Source organism: Gloeophyllum trabeum (assembly GCF_000344685.1).
Source record: "Gloeophyllum trabeum ATCC 11539 unplaced genomic scaffold GLOTRscaffold_00010, whole genome shotgun sequence".
In the NCBI taxonomy this organism is placed as follows: Eukaryota; Fungi; Basidiomycota; class Agaricomycetes; order Gloeophyllales; family Gloeophyllaceae; genus Gloeophyllum; species Gloeophyllum trabeum.
The window spans coordinates 1,276,628-1,292,898 of NW_006920419.1; the positions used below are offsets into that span (position 1 = coordinate 1,276,628).

Sequence of the window (16,271 nt, forward strand, 5' to 3'; positions counted from 1 at the left end):
TGCTACTTTGTACAATTTATACTACAGGAATGGCTTTGCGACCGTTCGGAGATAAATAACAAAATAAACGCCGCTACCCACAGGATTGCTCAGCACTTTCCTCCGCTATACCATATACCATACGACTCTCTTGCGCTCCCACTTGCTCTTTCCAGCCCCTATAGGTCGCCTCGACGCTTCACCACCTGACCCAAGCGGTCCCATCACTCCGTGCGACACGCCGGTCACGTGTTAATTACCTCCGGCCGTTTGCTGACTGATGCTGACCTTATGGTGACTCGTATGCGTCCGCACCTTCGGTATCTTGACGGAAACGAGGGGGAGTGAGTGCTGGAGGGTGGGCATGAGGAAGACGCCCCTCGATAGAAGTGTCCGCGGGTCCCGGATCTAACGCAGCTAGAAGTCGCATTGGTTAAGTAACTCCGGAGCTTCGGTGCGCGGAGATAAATCGCTGAATGGGTCCGAGTACGCCTCGAGGGTGTTGGGAAGTCCGGAGCTAAATAGAAAAAGTCTTTTAGAGCCCATAGAAGCCTAGAGGCGTGCGAGCGCTGTGTCGAATAAGCTCCGGGGCACTTGTATGATGTGCTGAATCCGCGTTTTCGGGGGTCAGACGATCCTGAGGCTTATCACCGGTATCGGACGAGCAGTGGTTTCGCTTTGATAGCTATGCAGAGCGTATCCGCACTCTGGCGCCACTGACCGGCTGATGAGTCCAGCCATCTTCCACCAGGACCCCGGCATACTGGTATATATGTTTGATCCTAGTGCGGACATAAACGGCCAATTTTGAGGCCCTATGTCGGATATTTAGGCGGACATAAAGTCCAAAATTTCGGTCCATGTCTGGTATATCACGGCGGACACAAGGGCCTTGCCGGTCTTGGTGTCCGATCACCTGGCGGACATACCGAGTCGTCGAAGTGTCACACCCAGTAGTCCTTGTACTAGGTTGAGTGGTGTCTCTTGTGCTGCTCAGTCAACTGTCAGCTCATCTCGTGTATATCCAGGTATATCCTCAGCAACGGTGAATGACATGCAAGCTTTGGAAACAGTGGTGAATCTTAGGAAGACTGAAATACAATATCCCGGAGTGATCATGTCACGATCTACTCGTTGCAGCGTTTGGCGTGTGCCGTTTTCGAGGTTGGACCCGTTTGGCGGACACACCGGGGGGCGCCCGAACATAGGTCACTTATGCGGACATAAGCAGCCCAATTTGGGCTGACCGGATCCTAGAGGCGGACATATCCGGTCCAAATGTGTGAGGCCATAAGGGCCAAAAATCGGGCACTTAGGATCAAACATCAGTACCCATATGCCGGGGTCCTCTTCCACCGTATCAGTACACTCCGGGCTCGCGCACCACTTATGCCTAGGCTTCAATCACTCACTTGGTCGGCTGAAAGCTATACGTCCATGGAAGGTATATCGGTCCTCCTGACCGGGTCGCTGAGGTACCTGTCCATACGCGTGGGCACAATGGATGCTTCGATGGCCATGGATTGCCTCAGCATAATTCAGGCGGACTTGACAGTTCTCGAGGCACTGGAGTTAGCGACAACAGTTCCCTACGACAGCCATTCTGTCATGAACTTCCGCAGTCTTCGCGAACGCAAACTTTGGTGCCCTATCTCTCATGAGGTTTTTATCAGTCTATCTATTCTAGAGCGCCTGGATGGCTTGGTCCTAAATTTGGAGCAAATCGTTGACGGTGTCGCGCCTCTGACGAGTCGCTTCCCGAGCCTTCGCGATCTCCACATTCGTGGTTCGACATGCATTATCGAAGCCACTTTGCAGTGTATCAGTTCGACTGCGATGCAGAACCTAATTCTCGATGTCATACCGTCAGCGAGGACGACTGTTCATTCCATATGCATTGCTGCTTCACGGTTCGAGTCCACTGTGGAGAGGTTGTCCATCCGGAGGTACATGCCCTATGGTATTGTCGGTCCTGCTTACGAGTTTCGCCCCCGGGACGTCGGGCCCTTATTGGGAATGAGTATGCTCACATACTGTGCCCTTGAATTTAGCCGCAGTGCAGCGTCCTGGTCCTCCGGTGATCTACAGATATGGGCTGCCTCCTGGCCGAATATACAGGAGATATTTATCGCCCTCCACGCACCGCAGCTTCTTCGTGACATCGCCTTTTCTGTGTCCCACTTCCCTACCCTCCAGACTCTCACATGGCCTGTCTTAACGATCCAGCGCCGTAGCGATCTAGAGGGGGTCTGCTTCCCCTGCTCCTTCCACCTTACATCGCTTCACGTCAATAATCGGCTCTTCCGAGATGCAGCCTCCCCAACTGCAGTCGCTTTGTTTCTGAAGAGACTATTCCCTAACATTCGGAGTACCTCCGAAATCTATCCAGGGACGATACGCCGGCTTTTGTAATGAACTCACTTGGCGAACCCAGGTACGTATACAATTCTGCTCGCTGTGCGCAGATACTAGTATATCCTGATGATGTATCCAGTAGCAGCAGTTGTCATCCTGTTTCGGTTACTGGTTCGAGTCCGAGTCGCCTCCTTCGCCAGCCCCTTCTCCTTTGTACGTATTGAGCTCTTCAGGACCCTTTGTTCTCCAAAACGAGTAACCCTCAAACTCGGCAAATTTGTGGTTTCCGCGCAATCTTCCTCGCACTCGGACAGTCGCTATAAATTTCGCAGGGATCGCCTTGGCCTTTCTAGTGATACCTTCGAGGATATGCGAAGTGATTGCATATAAGAGGGATTGAAGGGCAAAGTGCATATTCTCCCTCGTTGCCTTCTAGTATGGGTCGGTCAGTTCCATGTTAATGGACTCGATTATGAGAAGGGAAAAAAATCCTTACCCGTTGTAATTATGGTAGCGATCGATGGTATGACACTCCTGCTGTACTCTGCTCACATATATATTTATACTCGTATCAGGAGTCTCTGCGAGGCATGGCCTGCTTGCTTCTGTTTCATCTTGAAGTTACCACCAGACCGCTGCGACATGTTAGCAAACACTTGGAATGCGCACCGAATCGTGGACCAGGAAGTTAAGCCTGTCAGGACGGGAACTGCCTTCCGATGTTCCGAATTGCGAGGGCTAGTTATCATAATTCATGGGGACTTCACTTCTTCAAGTCGTGTACGCTCTGTGATAAGGGAGAGGCCCATGACTGTTTTTGCACGCTCACGACAGTCTTACGGCCCTCCGCTTCAGACACTGACAATCTGTCAAATGAAGTTGTTCAGGGTTTTTCCAGGCTGTGGAGAGGAGACACTGAGCCTTTTGTCCATCACGACATAGTGTGCTTCGGCGAGGACGGCATTTACACACTAAGACACCGACTGCAAGATTGTTATTGATGGACAGTGCACCTGAGTACACTCTATTTATGCTCAGCCAAACCTTACCTGTCTAGGAGAGCATGAATAGTTATGCACCGGACTGTGGCGATGGACTCTTTATGAATCTGCCGACCATCACGGCGATATAGCACGAGTTCAATCAGGGATTATGGGAGTCACTCCTGCTGCTACGGAAAATATGGCCTAAGCAGCCAGGACCACCTCCACGATATCGTCCTTCTTCTCGTTCCCGAGAGGCTCTCCAACCGGTGATGCAACACCTCGCCAGTTCTCCCTTCTATCTAGAGACTTCAGCACCACCTCTCGGACACTCTTCGACCCGGCAAAGAGGTAGTCGACGCTCTCGAGCGTCCGGCGTGCGGTCTCCGGGAACCAGTACCACGCGATTGAGACGTTGATGAAGTTCAGCGCGGCGAAGATGATGTATGTTTTCCAGCCGATGTTCGATATGGCTGGCGGTGTGATTTCGACGACTAGAAAGGTGCTGAGCCACTGGAAGACGACGGAGAGCGCGCCAGCTCGCTGTCGGATGCGAACCGGGAGTATCCTAGGATTTGCCACCTGGTCAAGGTTGGTTCTCGAGGCGGCGAGTGGACGGGACTTACTCGCTGGGGTAGCACCACATATTCGACATCCAGCCCACGGTGAAGAATCCCTGGAACAGGTAGAGCATCACAATAGCGCCGATACCGTTGTTCTTCCCACCAAGCTTTATCAGGATCGCCGAGACGAGCATGCATATGCCCATCCCGCATCCGCCAAAGATGAACAGCTTTCGCCGTCCGATCGTGTCGAGCAAAATCCATGGGAAGAACGACATCGCCAAGAAGAACAGCTGCATTCCTCCAGAGACCAAGAGAGAGTCCGTCCTCCCCAGGCCGATGGAATCTTGAATGATGTAGGGCCCGTAGTAGACGATCATGTTTATACCGGTGAATTCCTGACATGCTTGGACGGTGCATGCAATGAGCGTGCGTTGCCAGCCCATGATACCTCCACCGGAGAAGACATCTTTCCAGGAGCCCGTTGAGTCGCGTTCCAGGGCAATGGCAGCTTGTATATCCTGGAATTCTGACGATACGATAGGAGAGCTTGGCGGCGCATTTCGTAAGGAGCAGAGCAGCTCAAGCGCCTCCTGGCTGCGCCCGTGTGCAGCTAGCCATCTCGGCGAGTCTAAACATCGGGCATCAGAAGACGCTATCATTTGCAATGAGAGTACGACTTTACCAGGTAGCACGCTACACATGGCAATCAGCCCGAACGCAAAAATAATTTGGACGGCGATGGGGAACCTCCACTGGACAGACGACGACTTGAGCGACATTCCATAGTCAATCCAGTACGAGATGACGATTCCGACTATCAGGAACGTCAACTGAGCCGCGATCATCCGCCCGCGGGAGTGAGCGAGTGTCGTCTCGGCCTGCCAGATGGGCACGGCGCTGGTGATGAAGCCCATCCCGACGCCGGTGACGACTCGACCGATGACCATCTGTCCAAGGCCATAGCTGGATGTTTGGATTATCGTACCCACTATGAGTATGGCACCACCCGCGGAGATGACGGTCTTTCTCATGAAATGCTCGGCCCAGCAGGCACATATCAGTGCGCCGAGGAGACAGCCGAGCTCGTAGACTGCGACTATGAAGCCGAGGAGAGTCGAGTTCGGATTGGAGAGTTGTGCGAGGAAGACTGGGTCGGTGGTTAGACCGGAGAAAACGCCGTTGTCGTAGCCAAAGAGGAGGAAGCCTAGGCAGCAAGCAAAGGTGATCGCGTACACAAGGGGTTGCCCGCGCAAACCAAGATAGGACTTTATTGGGGAGTCGGAACGTTTGTCGACCGTGCTCGTAGCGGATGCCATAGTACCAGTAGAGCGCTGGGCAGCGACGGGTCAATTACGGGCCCAAATGTTATAACCCAGGCAAATAGCAGTAGCTAGCGGAGCACTTGCATGACAATAACATGTACCGCAACGTAGTATAGCACCATTATCCCGAAGGAAGGCGAAGGCATTCCGAGCTTCGCTAAGAATAACTTCGCTTTCCTCTCAGGAGGAGTTTGCCATACCCACTTGACCAGGGACTTCGTCAGGTGAGCTGGAGATATACTTGCCTGAGCCAATGGAAGACTATAAGAGATAAGCACAAGCTAAACCATCCCGTCTGGAACAGAGTCGTCCAAGAGGCGGTATTGGAGTTCCATCGTCGAAGAGTTTTCGCCGCTATGATGATAACCAAGGATCAGCAAAGAAGACAGCATACCGTTTCATAGGAAAGAACTTTCTATCAGCGTAAGGTTGTGGGACGAAAATCGAAGCCGCATGGGGCTGGAAAGGCGGAGGATAAGGAGAACCAAATGAGGAATGTGTCAATGTGACAAAGCACGTGACCGTGACTTTACGCGCCTCGACGCGTCAATACTGCCACCAACGAATTTATATCACATCCGACTACAAAAGGCCGTTACTACACTGAAATAACGAAAGCGTAATGAACGGACCTCAGGCCACAGTTCCTTCAGTTCTGCTTCCCGAGATACTCGGTTTTATCCCCCAGCTTCTCCTAGACGACATCGTCAACATCGCGAACAACGCCGTTGGGCACACCGTCGACGCCGTCGAGCAATTCTTCCAGAAGGAGTCCGAGAAACGCGAGCAGGAGCTTGCGCAGGCGGGGAAACAGCAGCAGGAAGACCAAGACGACGACGGGTGGGACACGGAGGTCGAGCAGGGCCTGGTGGCGTACCAGACCCTGCTCGACTCACACGTCGATATTGCGTTCGATTTCTTCGAGGCTTGGTCGTTGAGGAATATCTTTGCGATTCCGGCGGAGTTGCCGCTCGTCGTGCCACATCAGGAGGGGCTGAACCTCGAGCAGCCCCCCGAGAGGGAAGCGGAGCTCATGGCGGAGGTCGAGGAGTTACGGAGGAAGATCGACAACGTGCGTGGCCTATTTCCCAAGCTTTACATCTACTGTATACTATGCTAATGCTCAACAACATACAGATGCGGCGGTTAGAACGTCTCTACACCCGCGCCGTCCGCAAATCCGCCGCCCAGCTCGAGCGCTCCCAACGCCGCCTACAACGTCTCACCTTCCTCCAATCTCCCTCGCTCTCCTCGCTCTCTTCGCTCCCCTCCACCTTCATGCGCATGTACGACTCCGTCTCGCAGCTGCCGCCGATCGACCACGCGTCCGAGACAGCAGTCGCGCTCACGCAGCTGCGCCTGAGCGACCCGGGCAAGCGGCAATGGGAGACGAACCGCACCGGGTACTTCAACTGGGCGGTGGAGCAGCTCATGGCAAGGGCGAGGGAGCAGGGTGCGACGGCTGTGGATAAGGCGGAGGAGGAGGCGGGGCGCGTGGGCAGTGTGGAGGACGTCAGGGCGCTGTTGGAGGAGCTGGGCGAGACGAGGGAAGATAGGAAGGATGATATGGAGGAGGATTGATGCGGGTAAGTGGGGATTCATCCGTCTGATTGTATTCTGAATATATGTTCTGCTAGTTTGTTCTTCGGGTACGGCCCATGCTTCATACATTGGGCAGAGCCGAGCCGTTAAGCAACGGTGCCGTGTTCTTCGCCATTTCCGAGTGCTGAGGTCATCCGACGCTGTCTTGTCGTGTTCCTCGACATGCCCCATGACGCTTGCCTTAGATGGGACGCGGCAGGCCCTCCCTTCGCCCTGTGTTCTCGGGTCCCGCTGTCACCAAGCGGGCTCAGATCCATGCTTTTCCAGGGAACTTTTCCGATCGTCGGGCGTAGCTTCCATCCGAGGCCGGTTCTGTCCTTTGGCACTCCGCACAGAGGGGGGAGATCAGCTCCGTCTGCCCGGACTTCGTGCTATGTATCAGTTTAATATACTCACAACAGGTGATATGTACGTCTCGCGCTCGCGTCCTGATGAATGAAACCGACCGTGCTACAAATTGCGTGCATGATGTTTACGAAATGTCTGCTTGAGCGTACATGGTACTTTTTGGACGGGGCTCGTCCAGTGAGCCTGGCTTACGGTGACAACGCGCCAAATGGGCTGCCAGGCTGCCCACACCGTCGGAACCCGCTTGACCCTACCACGCTCGGGTACCCAGGGCCTTCGACTGGGTTCCCCATTGCGCGGAGGCTGTTGACGAAGCAGGACATGTGAAGGACAGTAAACAGCTGCCCGCGCCGTACCTGATTTTATACGCAGCACCTTTCGCAGACGTCCTCGATTCGGACGTCTCTGCGGTGAGTACCCTGATGCGCGAGCATAAATGACGCATCTGCCACTTGTCTGACCGCATCGGAGAATATGCTCGTGCAAGACGTACCTTGCTTGATTGCCTGAGAGATGTACAGCTGGCCAGCCGCGCAGCGACGTCATATTGATATCGCTGTCGATTATATTGTATCGGACAGAAGGGCGTACCACACGTAACCAGCAAGTTGATGGTGACGCCGGCCTTGAGTTCATTGGACTAATATCCACCCTAGTAGCCTGTGTTCTTGCTATGATCATTGGCCTGGTCGCAAACGCGTACAGCAGCGTGTGGCACACCGGTATTCTTTCGGTGGCGTGCAAGAAGCCTTCGAATTTGATCGACCTCCCTGGCTGATACAACACAGCCCGGGCCTAGCCGACCAGAACGACAGTGACACTGACAGAGTGAGGGCAATCGATCAACTGTAGGTTAGGGTCGCCCTCGTATGTATGATGCCCGGGCGCAGTGGGGAAATGAGTTTCTTGATGGGATTCACCTGGAAAGGACTGCGGCGTACTGCCAGTGCAACGAGAGCGTAAGCGACGTCCGTCCGATGTTCAGGGAGTAATGTCGGGTGAGCAAAAAAGGCGAGTGGTTTTCCTGGTTTTCCTGGCTGCAGCCATGTCTGACTCTGCAGGCTATCATGAACACTTCGTTAATTTGAGAGGTTTGTTACTTCTGCGGTGACTTCTGTGCGAATGTCGTACCACGTCTGTACATACGGCTGCATCCTCATACTTGGCAGTTGCAAGCAGCAAGACGCAGCCGTATGAATTGATGCGGCACAGCGAGCGACCCCCTCTTGAATGATGATTAGCACGCACTTGCACGAGTCGGGAAAGTCTCGGGCAGAAGTTCATAGGTAGAAGTACTCGATGGCCGTAGTCAAGGCTATCAAATATAAGCAGATCATGAAGCGGAGTGATGCGCGACGTTCTATACACAGCGGCGGGCAAGCAGAATCGACGCACTGTAGTCACGGTAAATCCGCGGAAATGAGACTCTGAGAGAGAGCGGGCGTTGCCGGCATCCCTCCCGCCACGTCTCAATGCAGCAGAGGCGGAACCAAGTCGGCGTCTGTCAGAATAGCATCAACATCCTCAAGCTGCGCTCATCCACAGAGGAAATGGCATCTGCGAGTTCTTGACAGGAATTGGAAAGAACGCCGAATCTCGGCGTCCAGCTGTTCGCCCCAGGACCTTCGCGGAGGTTGGTTTGGCAATGACTAATCTTTACCCTGCGAGCCTATCGCCATGAGGTATCCCCACAAGCCAAAATATCCCCGAATCCTCCTTCTCCAGCCTGCAGCGCATACGGACTGCGGTATTTACTTCCTCGGGCTCTCCTTATGCACATCGGATGCACACGCCTGCGTCTCGCGCAGATTCGCAGAGCCTCCGCGTCCCGACGGCTTTGTTGAAATAGGAAACACGCCTGCCTTTTACGTGCGAGAAATCGCTGGAGACGTCTCCCCTGCCTCGGGAATGCCGAGGAATGAAAGAGGAACGGTTCCACCGCGCGAAGCGGAGACGTTCGCCGTGGATGCCGATTTAAGTGCACCTCACGCTCGAGTTCGGAGTGGAAGGTTCACGCCCCTGCGCTCCCCATACCCCCTCTTGTTAACCTGAACCCAGGCGATGAAGGTTTCTACCGATAGCACCCTTGAAGGGTCGATTCGGACGGCGGTCGCGGATGTGGGCGACGCGGAGAAGGGAAAGGCTGGTCTCCCGACCGGACCTGTGGCTAATGACCAGGCACTGGTCACAGACTATCCAGACGGCGGACTGCGAGCATGGTCTGTAGTGCTGGGATCGTATCTTGCATTCTTCTCTACCTTTGGCCTCATCAACTCCTATGTGAGTCCGTGTCTTCGTTCATAATCACGACTAGTTAGGACTAAGCCTGGCTGTAGGGAGTATTCCAAGATTATTACGAAACAACCCTCCTCCGCGACTCCTCGCCGTCTGTCATATCGCTCATTGGCGCCTTACAACTGTTTTTGCTATATGGACTGGGTCCAGTACTCGGGAGAGTATTCGATGTACACGGGTTGCGAGTTCGTAGTCCAAAAATCTGAATTGTGGCAAACCAAAACAACTAGTTGACATAGTGCAATAACAGGTTCTGATGCCTCTAGGCTCCGTCATCACCGTCTTCGCAATGATGATGGTATCCCTTGGGCAAGAAAACCAGACCTACCAATTCTTCCTCTCGCAGGGCATCCTCTTCGGCATCGGTGTTGCACTCGTGTGCGCCCTCCCTTCCATCCTATCCCCCCTCCTTTCCCTGCTAACCTGACTGGCCGTTGATGTTTTTACTCTAGATTCACGCCGGGCCTCGCGGTCATCGGCCACTGGTTTCGCCGCAAACGCGCCTTCGCGATCGGGATCGTCGCCTCGGGCAGCTCGCTCGGCGGCGTGATCTACCCCATCATGCTTCAGGAGCTCATCCCGCGCGTCGGTTTCGGCTGGGCGGTCCGCATCGCCGCGTTCCTCACCATGCTCTGCCTCATCGTCGCCTGCCTCACGCTGCGCACGCGCCTCCCGCTAAGAGGGCGTATTCACCTATCCGATGTGGTTGACTTGGAGGGGTTCAGGGACCCGAAGTACACGCTTTGTGGGATTGGCGCTTTCTTGTTAGTGGCGGTCCTGTTGAATTGGAAATGTGCCTTGTGCTGACGGAGTGCATGATAGGATTTTCTATGCACTGTTCACCCCATATTTCTATGTCGAGATCTACGCCGACTTCCGCGGGACACCAGGGAGCATTTCACGGTATTTGCTGGCAATCCTGAATGCTGCTGGGATCTTTGCTCGGGTCATCCCCGGGAAGCTCGCAGATAGCGTAGGCCCGTAAGTCATACCACCGGATTATTATATTCAGGCTTGTTGACGTATCAACGATTTGAAGGTTGAATATTCTTGTGCCGTGCACATTCGTTTCGGGCATCCTGTGCTTGTGCCTGTGGCTCCCAGCCAAAGGCGAGGTGCCAATCATCGTATTCACAGCGTTGTATGGTCTCTTCTCGGGTGAGCAGATATCGTACTATGTCAGGTTCCCAATAATAATATCTCGTAATAAACTCATTGCAGGCGCCGCTGTGTCCCTCATACCTGCCTACATCGCTAGCATCAGCCCCGCAGAAAAATACGGAGCGCGCTTCGGTGAGTCCTCCCTCCTTTCCTCCCCTCCTCCCTTATCTCTTACCCCTCCCGTATATGCAGGCTCTATCTACATGCTCGTAGCCGTTTCCACCCTCGTCGGCACGCCCACCGCCGGCGCCTTCGTCACCACCGTCGACCAAGCGCACTTCGCGCGCCTCATCATCTTCACCGGCGTTCTCACCATCGCTGGGGGCGCCGTCCTCGGCGGGTCGAGAGTCTTGCATTCACGGAAGGTTATGTTCAAGATTTAGTTAGGGGCCTGCTCAAGATCCTTGGAGGGTTGTTCAAGATTTAGTCCCGGGGCTGTAAAAAGGGTGGAATAGAGGCATATTTATTACAAAATGACTATGACTATCTATGATCATGACGTGACGGATAGATGTATCTGTAGAGTTTCTTGTATTATCACGATTTCTGGCATTTCGAGGTTTTACAGGGCATCCGGTGGAATACCGCCTGCCATTCGAGTGTATTCGACAGCATCAAGCGCATGCCATGAGCGCCAAACGTACTACTACCTCCGACGTAGTACTTCTTTGATCGCACACTAGTGCCGTACCGACTAGCAGGATCCCTGTCGCTGTCCTTCGTACTACGTATCAGTGTTTGATCATTGATGGTGACATCCAGCCTCCAACCATATGGAATGAAGTTGAGCCCGAGAAGCCCAACGTCTCCGCTCCAGGAGGCTGGAAATACGTCGAAAAGACATGTGGCGACCTCCTAGGTATTAACCAACATTCACGCTGATTATCTCACCCGAACAGCGGCCCATGGAAGAAGGCTGCATCATGATAACGCACGAGAAGAAATACTACATACGAGTTCGAAGGCGGCGAGTGCGAGACCTTCGTTAAGCGGAACCTCGTCTCGAATGAATACCTCACGAACTTCAAGGGCGAGACCGTCGTCCCCCGGCTCGTCATGGAGAGGCTCAAGAACGAAGTGGCCGCGCTCCGCTATGTAAGAGAGAACACCAATATCCCGGTGCCTGCCGTGCGCTGCGCCTTCGAGGTGGCGATGGCAAGACTGTCAGAAGAGCAGAAGCAGGTAGTCATGCCCGAACTGGAAGAGTATGTGGAGAGCTTGCATAAGATCACGTCGAGGCAGATGGGCGGGATCGGGGGCGTGACGTGCCTGCCCTACCGTGTCGATGCGGCCCTCAAACCCCACGCGAGCGTCCAGTTCGAAAGAGCTGATACACCGGAGTTCGTTCTGTGCCATAACGCCCTTTCGCAGCATAACGTTCTGGTGAACGAGAAGACGCTCAAGATTACCGGTATTATAGACTGGGAGTACGCGGGATTCTACCCGCCCGAGTTCGAGGGGAAGTTCTACAAGCGTCCGAGCCCGTCTGCGGCGTTGGAAGGGGAGGTGGATGATGTCCCGATGCTGCTCGGGCTTGTCGACGAAGTGGCGGAAGAAATAGTACCTGGTGCGCCACACGGACATATATATTCCGTCTATTAATTGGCCAGCAGCTGTATCTTAGTGCGAGGTCATGGCAAAAGCAAGAGTGATAAGAAAGTGATGGAGACACGTACTCTGTCACGGGGCATTGTCTTAGCCTGTCGATTGGATGGGCGGGTACTCCAAAATGTGGGAGACCTTGAAGAATCCAACCCGCCATTCTCATTATCCGCATTACGAGTCTCAACGAACGTACATGTGAACTCGATCTAGAAGGTATATGCAAGAAGTCGCTGCCATTATAACATCTTATATGCCAGTGGAATGAAATCAGAAAACTGCCGAATATGAATTGGTATATAGTACTCACATTGTAAGATAGAATCGTGAGCGTCGTTGCGCGGTGCGCGTATCATCATACACTGACGAGCTATACTCTCTCCAAGTAAGCACCTCAGGCCACGGGGTGAGCACGATATGATGGTAACTTACGTCGGCTACCCCTGCTTCCTCCGCCAGGAAGACCTCGTTTCAGTCATTATAGTCATCACCCCCTTGTGCGAATGATCATCATCAAAGACATCCCGCCTGAGCGAGGGCTCCGCCATCGTAGTCGCAGCATTCATCTGCGACTCCGCGGAGCCCGAGTGCTGGGTCCCCGCCTCCTCGATGCCGGCGCCGATCTGCTGCAGATCGTATGTGTTCAGGATGATCGAGCGCGTCCACGACGGCTGCGGCGGGAGGGACACACGCTCGGGTTCGCAAGGCGGGTGGACGGAGGGCGCGTCGATGTCCTTGCCGCGTTTGATCACTCGATACAGGTAGGTCACGATAACGAGCATGTTCGCGACGATCAGGGATATACCGGCCTGATACTCGTCAGAGGCAGCGGGCGGATCATAGTTGGGGGCAGAGCGTACCTCGACGTGGGCGGTTATATCGGAGAGGAGACCTTCGGGTCCGAGGACATAGACCGCGTGAGGAATGCTGACGGCTGTGGTTACAAGGCTCGCGGAGAATATGGTCGATAGGAGGATGCGGTGCGCGCTGGGCAGGCGCAGGCGGGATAGTAAGACCCATGGGATTGCGACCAGGACGATGTCTGCTACCACATCCGCTGCTCGGCAAGCTGAGTCGAAGGGTAACAGCAGCATGGCCGGGGACTTACTGGTGAGCTCGGCAATAGCGATCCCACGCCCCAGATGGCATTGCAGGATCGGAGACTGCTGCCATTTAGGGTCGTGCACGCAGACGTACACCTTGCTTACGATAACACCGGCGTACATTAGGAGGAAGAGGACCACGGCGAGATAAGTGCAGCGACGAAGGGTCATCTTCGGCGGCGTGATTCGTATGACGGAGTAAAGGATGCTCAGTCGGGCCGTCCTGGGCTAGCGTGTAAGAGCAGGCTTGGTAACATAGGCTCATACACACCATAGTACGGATGTGAAGGATATCGACGAGAGCCAATACGCGACCGTCCGGGCGTGTAGTGATTGATGTAGAGGACCGGTCCCTGTATACCATCCGTCTAATAAATGAAATAAGCGCCAAGATCGATCAGACGTACATGGGGTGTCAGTGAGCATCCAGACACCAATCAGACATATCAAGTCCAGCACCATTGAAAGACATGCCAGAACGTCATCCCACCAGAAGCTCAGTCGGAACCACCGGTATCCCAGCCGGAACGCAGTGCACAGAATCGCGACCGGGTGCACGATGGTCACTGCCACTATTATCGGCGCGTCATGAGCATCCGTGCAGTCGAGGTCATGCGATACACATACCTCTCAGCGCGGTAAGAGATGGCTGGCTGGGCGCATGAGGTATCAACACTGGCAGTGTCATGAAAACCCCAAAGCTCTTGTTCGACCTGCCAGCGAACGCTGGTAAGGTGTCATAAGAGAGCGGAAGTTCCTTGAAGGGGATGAGGGCGCTCCGTCCGGTCCTGTTCGGTCGTTAACGTTATGAACCTTGTCAGTTCGGTCACGAATAGGCGTCTAGCCGTACACCGTGGCGCGAGGTTGGCGCGAGACAAGGCTTCACCGTACGCTATATACGTCCAGTCTCGCAGCCATCAAACCGACGTCTGACGGAAAATATCGCAGCGCATCAAGAGCGCGTCGCCGGTTCCGGACGCCTCGTGCCACGCAAAGCCGTGGCGGCATGCTGTTATGCCGCTGAACATGCCAGGCTCCAAAATAATATTGTAAAGATACTGTCGTCTGCTGCCATCGTTGTCCAGGGTATTGGACCGTCGAGGGAGAGTCGGAAGGACTCAGGTGTCCTCATATCAAATTATCGCGTATAATTTCCCTTGTCTCCATAATCTACACAGTAAATACATCCTTATGTATTATATAATATTTAAGACCCTAACCCTGGCGTCTCTCACCACTGCTGTGAGTGCCTATTTTTAGGGCGGATGCCTTTACCCTTGAACGAACGCGAAATGGCAGCTTCTGGCAGCGCCCTGTCCGAGCCTTTGTCTGTTGTCGTCAGGCCGCCTTCTCCAACCAGCTAATCATATAGGCCGAGGAACGACGGCGAAGAGCACTACCGCACGATGAAGCTTCACCCAATTGGAATGGTATTCCTCGCGGCCGTGCCAGGCACATTGGGATGGGGCGCAGCGGGTACGTGATCGACGAGATTGCAGACAGCCTCGGAATCAGTTACACTGTCTTCGACAGGTCACGAAATCATCGCTACAATAGCAGAAATCTACCTCCACCCAACCGTCATGCCGACCATCTGTGCCATCTTGGACGCTTCTCCGAATTGCCACCTCGCCCCGATCGCAAGCTGGGCAGACAGGATCAAGTGGCAGATGCGCTGGAGCGCGTCTCTGCACTATGTAGGCGCGAAGGACGACTACCCTTCCGAGCGGTGCGAGTTCCCTGGTCCGCGCGGGTGGAACGGACGGGAGGGGCATAATGTGCTCGGGGCCATCAGGAATGTGACTGGAATATTGGCGGAATGGGCGGACAGCAGAGATCCGGCACGCTCTGAGACTCAGCGACGGCGAGGTGTCGGAACCGAGGCAGAGGACGAGTCGGCTAGCGAGGCGCTCAAGTTCCTCGTGCACTTTATCGGCGACATGCACATGCCCCTCCACCTGACTGGGCGCGACCGCGGCGGGAACGGGGACAAGGTCACCTTCGACGGGCGTGTAACTAGTGCGTATCCTTCCTCATTTCCATTCTTACCTGAAAGGCTGACACTTCACGCAGACCTGCATTCGGTGTGGGATTCGTACCTCATCGCCCAGCGTATCCGCACCCTCCCGCGGAACTACACCCGTCCGCTGCCCCTTCCCGAAGTCGAGCGCGTCCTGCGCGACGCGATCTACGACCCCTACGTGCGCCGGCTCGTCTGGGAGGGCCTGGGCGAGGGCGGGCGCTGGCCAGCAGCCGAGATGAACTCGTGGTTCGAGTGCCCGTCCGGGACGAGGAGCTGGGCCGAGACGCTGAAGCAAGCGGTCTTGGGCTACCGCGAACGGGGGGAAGACACTGACGACGACGTTCTCTGCCCGTACCACTGGGCTAAGCCCATCCACCAGCTGAATTGCGACTTCATCTGGCCCGCCGCGCTCGACGAGCCGCCGTACAAGCACCTGTCGTCGTATGCGTGTGCGGACAACGACGACGGGTGCCTCTCCCCCGAAGACGAGGTGGCGTTGCTCGAGAACGAGCCGGGAGTGCAGGGGAAACCGCATGCGCCCTATCTCGAGCTCGATACGCCGGAGTATGCGGGTCTTATTAGGGAGGGGTGGGTCGTGGAACGATTGGTAGCTATGGCGGGCCTGAGGTTGGCGGGGACACTGAATTGGCTGTTTGCGGACCTTGAGGAGGAGGGGGATGTGAGAAGCCGGAGGTTGTGGATCGAGAGGGTGGCGCTGTAATTATACAACGGGTCGATACATGGGACTGGAGCTTTATCATAGTGTAAGAGTGCAAGTGTATTGTTCATAGTGCTATTGGTTCCAGATTGGCATGTTTGCGCGTGTAGACTAGGTCGTTCATTGCTGACCTCACGGGTATCACGTCAGTTCTCTCCCTTGTTTCCCTGTCTGAGTGCTACGTTCGAAGGGAGTTGGTGCACATTGGCAGCTT

General features: G+C 54.7%; 7 protein-coding genes across 7 annotated transcripts; 4 read left to right on the forward strand and 3 right to left on the reverse strand.

Moving 5' to 3' along the window:
- Nucleotides 1–3,521: 3,521 nt before the first annotated feature.
- On the reverse strand, nucleotides 3,522–5,199 carry GLOTRDRAFT_45233 (sugar transporter; the record flags this gene model as incomplete). Its single annotated transcript, XM_007869540.1, has 3 exons — nucleotides 3,522–3,885; nucleotides 3,944–4,511; nucleotides 4,566–5,199. The coding sequence occupies 3 exons, from the start codon at nucleotides 5,197–5,199 to the stop codon at nucleotides 3,522–3,524; spliced, it is 1,566 nt and encodes a 521-aa protein (XP_007867731.1).
- Nucleotides 5,200–5,827: 628 nt separating this feature from the next.
- On the forward strand, nucleotides 5,828–7,092 carry GLOTRDRAFT_122273 (uncharacterized protein; the record flags this gene model as incomplete). The annotated part of the gene is made up of 3 exons (XM_007869866.1): nucleotides 5,828–6,277; nucleotides 6,343–6,791; nucleotides 6,843–7,092. The coding sequence occupies 2 exons, from the start codon at nucleotides 5,828–5,830 to the stop codon at nucleotides 6,784–6,786; spliced, it is 894 nt and encodes a 297-aa protein (XP_007868057.1). The 3' UTR covers nucleotides 6,787–6,791; nucleotides 6,843–7,092.
- On the reverse strand, nucleotides 6,894–7,478 carry GLOTRDRAFT_94929 (uncharacterized protein; the record flags this gene model as incomplete). The annotated part of the gene is made up of 3 exons (XM_007869867.1): nucleotides 6,894–7,178; nucleotides 7,204–7,257; nucleotides 7,410–7,478. 3 exons carry the CDS (start codon nucleotides 7,476–7,478, stop codon nucleotides 6,894–6,896), a joined length of 408 nt encoding a protein of 135 aa, XP_007868058.1.
- Nucleotides 7,479–9,169: 1,691 nt separating this feature from the next.
- On the forward strand, nucleotides 9,170–11,208 carry GLOTRDRAFT_63452 (MFS general substrate transporter). The gene is made up of 8 exons (XM_007869868.1): nucleotides 9,170–9,435; nucleotides 9,492–9,635; nucleotides 9,701–9,828; nucleotides 9,903–10,214; nucleotides 10,273–10,431; nucleotides 10,490–10,608; nucleotides 10,672–10,743; nucleotides 10,804–11,208. Exons 1-8 carry the CDS (start codon nucleotides 9,217–9,219, stop codon nucleotides 10,992–10,994), a joined length of 1,344 nt encoding a protein of 447 aa, XP_007868059.1. The 5' UTR covers nucleotides 9,170–9,216; the 3' UTR covers nucleotides 10,995–11,208.
- Nucleotides 11,209–11,516: 308 nt separating this feature from the next.
- On the forward strand, nucleotides 11,517–12,213 carry GLOTRDRAFT_44816 (uncharacterized protein; the record flags this gene model as incomplete). Its single annotated transcript, XM_007869520.1, is given in 2 exon segments — nucleotides 11,517–11,567; nucleotides 11,584–12,213. The coding sequence occupies 2 exon segments, from the start codon at nucleotides 11,517–11,519 to the stop codon at nucleotides 12,211–12,213; spliced, it is 681 nt and encodes a 226-aa protein (XP_007867711.1).
- Nucleotides 12,214–12,328: 115 nt separating this feature from the next.
- Nucleotides 12,329–14,055, reverse strand: GLOTRDRAFT_139888 (uncharacterized protein). The gene is made up of 7 exons (XM_007869869.1): nucleotides 13,944–14,055; nucleotides 13,724–13,888; nucleotides 13,588–13,669; nucleotides 13,322–13,539; nucleotides 12,646–13,270; nucleotides 12,524–12,583; nucleotides 12,329–12,461 (listed from the first exon to the last, which is right to left on the reverse strand). The coding sequence occupies exons 1-5, from the start codon at nucleotides 14,002–14,004 to the stop codon at nucleotides 12,651–12,653; spliced, it is 1,146 nt and encodes a 381-aa protein (XP_007868060.1). The 5' UTR covers nucleotides 14,005–14,055; the 3' UTR covers nucleotides 12,329–12,461; nucleotides 12,524–12,583; nucleotides 12,646–12,650.
- A 592-nt stretch (nucleotides 14,056–14,647) lies between these two features.
- On the forward strand, nucleotides 14,648–16,188 carry GLOTRDRAFT_78874 (phospholipase C/P1 nuclease). Its single transcript, XM_007869870.1, has 3 exons — nucleotides 14,648–14,792; nucleotides 14,850–15,335; nucleotides 15,390–16,188. The coding sequence occupies exons 1-3, from the start codon at nucleotides 14,723–14,725 to the stop codon at nucleotides 16,058–16,060; spliced, it is 1,227 nt and encodes a 408-aa protein (XP_007868061.1). The 5' UTR covers nucleotides 14,648–14,722; the 3' UTR covers nucleotides 16,061–16,188.
- Nucleotides 16,189–16,271: the final 83 nt, after the last annotated feature.